At 43.6% G+C, this 5,581-nt stretch overlaps 1 protein-coding gene across 1 annotated transcript; it reads left to right on the top strand.

The window, feature by feature from the left end:
- The first annotated feature begins 229 nt into the window (after nucleotides 1-229).
- LOC116585620 (mitochondrial ornithine transporter 2) lies at nucleotides 230-1,850 on the top strand. The gene has a single exon (XM_032334954.1). It carries the CDS (start codon nucleotides 365-367, stop codon nucleotides 1,268-1,270), a length of 906 nt encoding a protein of 301 aa, XP_032190845.1. The 5' UTR covers nucleotides 230-364; the 3' UTR covers nucleotides 1,271-1,850.
- Nucleotides 1,851-5,581: the final 3,731 nt, after the last annotated feature.

Raw genomic sequence — 5,581 nt, forward strand, 5'->3', positions numbered from 1 at the left:
CGGCGTTGGGCTCCAGCGTGGAGTCAACTTAATTAAAAAAAAAATAAAAAGAAAGAAAGAAAGAAAGAAAAAGAAAAAAGAAAAGTGTGTACTCCGCGGGTGTCCCGGGTCGGCGGGAGCCGGGAGGGCCGGGTGGCGGCGGCGGCAGCGGCGGCGGGCGGCAGGCGCGCTGGAGGCCCCGCGTGAGCCCGCCAGCTGGAGGTTATTTCAGGGCGCGGGGAGAGCGGCCCGAGACCTAGCGTGGGGTTAAGCGGCTTCTCCCGCCGAGGAGGGAGAGTCGAGAACGGGCGGCTGGGGTGTGACACCTGCCTGGGGCTCCAGAGAGCTGCCTCCCCCAGGGACCAGCCGGAGAGTGTGAGGGAACATGAAGTCCAGTCCCGCCATCCAGGCCGCCATCGACCTGACAGCGGGCGCGGTAGGGGGCACGGCCTGTGTCCTGACCGGGCAGCCTTTCGACACAGTGAAAGTGAAGATGCAGACGTTCCCGGGCCTGTACAAGGGTCTCGCCGACTGCTGCCTGCAAACGTACTCCCAGGTGGGCCTGCGGGGCTTCTACAAGGGAACCGGCCCTGCGCTGATGGCCTACGTCGCCGAGAACTCTGTCCTCTTCATGTGCTACGGCTTCTGCCAAGAGCTCGTGAGGAAAGTGGTTGGACTGGACAGGCAGGCGAAGCTGAGTGATCTGCAGAGGGCCACTGCGGGGTCCTTCGCCTCCGCCTTTGCTGCGCTGGCCCTGTGCCCCACTGAGCTTGTAAAGTGCCGACTACAGACCATGTACGAAATGGAGAGGTCGGGGAAAATAGCAAAAAGCCACAATACAATCTGGTCCGTCGTGAAAGGTATCCTCAGAAAGGAAGGCCCGTTGGGCTTCTACCAAGGACTCTCCAGCACTCTCCTTCAAGAAGTTCCAGGCTATTTCTTCTTCTTCGGGGGCTACGAACTGAGTAGATCGTTTTTTGCCTCAGGCAGATCGAAAGATGAACTAGGCCCTGTCCCCTTGATGTTAAGTGGTGGAATTGCTGGAATTTGCCTTTGGCTTGTCATCTACCCAGTGGATTGTATCAAATCCAGAATTCAGGTTCTTTCCATGTCTGGAAAACAGGCTGGGTTTCTGGGAACTCTTGTAAGTATTGTGAAAAATGAAGGAATAGCAGCATTATATTCTGGACTGACCGCTACTATGATTAGAGCGCTCCCTGCCAATGGGTCACTATTTCTGGCTTATGAATATAGCAGGAGAATGATGATGAGCCAGTTTGAGGCATACTGAAGGGTCTTGGTGAACTGGATCCGCGTAAATGCCTTAGAGGACTAGTTTATCTCGGGTTTCATGGAGCCCTGGACCACTGTGGAATTATTTTTTACTTCATGGGAATTTTTTGTCTTCCCTTCTTCTAAACTTTACAGAAGAACTATTTTACATCATATGATTTCCAACCATAATTGTATTAAATAGAAATATGGCTGCTCTTGTGTTTGGTGGGATAGACGTAGTGAGCAGGTGGCCTATGACCCTGATCTAAAATGACAAATATAGTTCCATCATGGCTCTTGTATAAACCTGTACAAGTACATGCAGTTTAGTTGGTTATCTGTTGTGAGTAAAACAGTTTGGTTTCATGTTTCATCCGTATCACCAGAAAGACAGAGTTAACCATGTTTCATGAAGATGGTCATAAATGACGGCTTAACCCATTTGAGATGTAGGTCTCTAAAACTCTGCCTAACATGTTCACTATACTAGGCAATTAAAGTTTTTAAAAAGGTTTTGTACTTGAGAACCTTAAATACCCATCTAGATTTTTTAAGAGGACAGTATACCTGTGTACTTGTGTGGCTTCCACATTCTTGAGTTAAAATTTCAGAATAAGCATCCCGCATTTTCCCAAGATGCTCACTCTCTCTATATATAAATACATTTATATATACATATGTTTTTTGGTTTTTTAGAATTATGTTTTTATTTTTTATTATGTTCAGTTAGCCAACATATAGTGCATCATTAGTTTTTATGGTAGTGTTCAATGATTCATTGGCTGTGTATAGCACCCAGTGCTCATCACAATACATACCATCCTTAATACCCATAACCCGGTTACCCCGTAACCCGGTTACCCTGCCCCCCCTCACCCCTCTCCCTTCTGTAACCCTGTTTTGTTTCCCAGAGTCCAGAATCTCTCATGGTTTGTCTCCCTCTCTGACTTCTTCCCATTCAGTTTTCTCTCCCTTCCCCTGTGGTCCATGCTATTCCTTATGTTCTACATATGAGTGAAACTGTATAATTGTCTTTCTCTGCTTGACTTATTTCACTCAGCATAATCCCCTCCAGTCCCATTTATGTCGATGCAGATTGTATTCATCCTTTCTGATGGCTATATATATGTTCATATATATCTTTAGATATATTTAGAAAGCATCTTTTTGGGGTTTTATTTAAACTCAACTTAGCTGACATATCGTGCATTATTCATTTCAGGATAGATTCATCAGTTCAAGATGCTCTTCTCTTTCTGGCATTCATTTTCAAAGTGGGACCATATTCTGCACTGTTAGTTAGGTGTGGCCTAAAGCATCAGGCCTTTGGGAAGTAGCACAGCCTTCATCTGTGCCAACTTTCCCTCTTCTTCCCTTCCAAAGAGCTTCCCCTCTGCTGGGCTTTATTTTTTTTAAGATTTTATTTATTAAGAGAGAGAGAGAGAGCAGGAGTGAGGGCAGAAGCAGGGGTGAGGGTCATTGGGAGAGAGAGAAGCAGACTCCTCACAGAGCAGGAACCTGACCTGGGGACTCGATCTCAGGATGCGAGGTTCGTGACCTGAGCCAAAGGCAGACGCTCAACAGACCGAGCCACCCAGGTATGCCATCTACTGGGTTTTAGGTTGAGGAATGGACGAATGGGATGGGGCTGTTGATGCATTTTGGATTATTCATGTCTTCTCTTCCACCCACCGGTCAGAAACCCTTCCAGGGCAACAGAAAATGCCAAAGCCAAGAGAACTTTTGTTCACTGTTTGGTGGTTAATGACAGTACTCAGACATGAAACACCCTCCTCTCAGGCTGAACTAGACAGAACTTAGTACTTGCACTCCACAGTGAATAGGACTGACCCATCCTGAAATTTACCTCAGGGTCTAGAACTCCTTGTCAGTCTTTTACAATGTTTGACCCTTCTAAATTTGGTATTGGCCATCAGGGAATTTTACTGATGAGTGTGTATGAGGTGTGACTATATAAAGCAATGAAACATAAGAAAAGAAATTTTATTAAACCATATCATATGTATATGTTAAGCACTGAAGAAAAAACCCAGAAAACAAAAACAAACAAAAAAACCATAGTTCATCTGATCCCTACACGCTTGGAGTTGAATACCTGTTCTTCAGCCATCGGGAATAGAGGGTCATTCTGGTTACAACTAAAGTAAGCCTCATTATTCCTTGCTGCTCCAAGACTGGCAGAATTCCTCTCAATAAAATGTTGTTCTTAAGAAGCCTATAAAGCTGGGGTGCCTGGGTGGCTCCGTGGATTAAGCCGCTGCCTTCAGCTCAGGTCATGGTCTCGGGTTCCTGGGGTCGAGCCCTGAATCGGGCTCTCTGCTCAGCAGGGAGCCTGCTTCCCTTCCTCTCTCTCTGCCTGCCTCTCTGCCTACTTGTGATCTCTGTCTGTCAAATAAATCTTTTAAAAAAGATTTTATTTATTTATTTCACAGAGAGAGAGAGATCACAAGCCTTTATTTATTTATTTGACAGACAGAGATCACAAGTAGGCAGAGAAGCAGGCAGAGAGAGAGGAAGGGAAGCAGGCTCCCTGTTGAGCAGAGAGCCCGATTCAGGGCTCGACCCCAGGAACCCGAGACCATGACCTGAGCTGAAGGCAGCGGCTTAATCCACTGAGCCACCCAGGCGCCCCAATAAATAAAATCTTTTAAAAATAAATAAATAAATATTTTATTTACTTATTAGAAAGAGAGAGGGAGCTCATGAGCAGGGGGAGCAGCAGAGGGAGAGGGAGAAACAGACTCCCCACTGAGCAGGGAAGATGAGACGGGGCTCAATCCCAAGAACTGAGATCATGACTTGAGCCAAAGGCAGACACTAAACGGAGTGAGCTACCCAGGTACCCCCCCCTTTTCTTTTTTAAAGCTTTATTTATTTATTAGATAGAGAGCCCACTAGCATAGGGGCAGAGAGAGTCTTAAGCAGACTCCACTCTGAGCTTAGAGCCCAATGTAGGGCTTGATCTAATAACCCTGAGATCAATACAAGAGCCTAAACCAAGAATGCAACTCCCCAGGGCAGGTTTCTTCTTCCTGTTCTTTTTTCTTTTTAATAGCTTCCTAGCTATTATTGACTTTTATTCTTTCATACAAATTTCTAAGTAATGTCACAGTAATGTTATAATGTTTAAAGTAATGACTTGGGGGAGAAGAGAATTGATAACTTTAAAATATTCAATCTTCTGATTCACAAATATTATATATTTTTCCATTTATGTAAGTCATCTTAATATCTCTTTATAAAATTATGTAATTTCCCCAACATAGGTCTTACACTTCATCAGTTATACTTATTCCTAGCTACTTGGTTTTTTATGATTGTAAAGCACATCTCGATTTAAAATGTCAATTTCTTTTTGTTCCATTTGTAAAATACACTAATTTGGTATTGATTTTTCAAATTCTGCAACCCTACTAAACTATCTTTAACTATAACATTTTATCTGCAGGTACTTTGGATTCTCTGTGTACTCCTTAACATCACATGCAAATAATAACAACTTTGCTTCTTCCTCTGCTATCCACATGACTTGTATTTCTTTAACTTATAATGCTAGCCAAAACCTACAGTACAATATTAAGTAGATACTAAAGTGGGCTTTTGTCTTGTTTCTAATTTTAGAGGAAATATTTTAACATCTTACAAGTAAGTGTTTTGCTGTAAATGTTTTCACATCATTTAAAGCTTTTTATTTTTGTTTATTTACTGAGAGAGAACACGTGTATGTGGGTGTGTGCACATGCACTTGCACATGTGAGCAGGGCTGGGGAGGTGGGGTAGGGGGAAAAGGAGAGAGAGAATCTTAAGCAGGCTCCGTGCCCAGCACAGAGCCCAATATGGGGCTTGATCTCCCCAACCTGAGATTATGACTTGAGCCACAATCAGGAGTCAGAGTCTTAACAGACTGAGCCACCCAGATGCCCTGTATCATTTAAAGATTAAGAAAATTTCCTTTTGGGGTGCCTGGGTGGCTCAGTGGGTTAAGCCTCTGCCTTCAGCTGAGGTCATGAACTCCTGCTTCCTCCTCTCTCTCTGCCTGCCTCTCTGCCTACTTGTGATCTCTCTCTCTGTGTCAAATAAATAAATAAAATCTTTTTTTAAAAAAAGAAAATTTCCTTTTATTCCTAGTTTAAGATTTTTACTCCATAATAAAAAAAATTAACTAATGTTTTTTCTGTGTCTATAAAGACAATGGTGAGATTTTTTTCCCTCTAATTTACGTCAATGAGTGATATTGCCTTTTAATTTTCCTTTCTTGATATCAGAGTCATGCTAAACATATGACATTTTTATGGAGTGTTCTTTC

This window comes from Mustela erminea, chromosome 3 (genome assembly GCF_009829155.1).
Source record: "Mustela erminea isolate mMusErm1 chromosome 3, mMusErm1.Pri, whole genome shotgun sequence".
Lineage (NCBI taxonomy): Eukaryota > Metazoa > Chordata > Mammalia > Carnivora > Mustelidae > Mustela > Mustela erminea.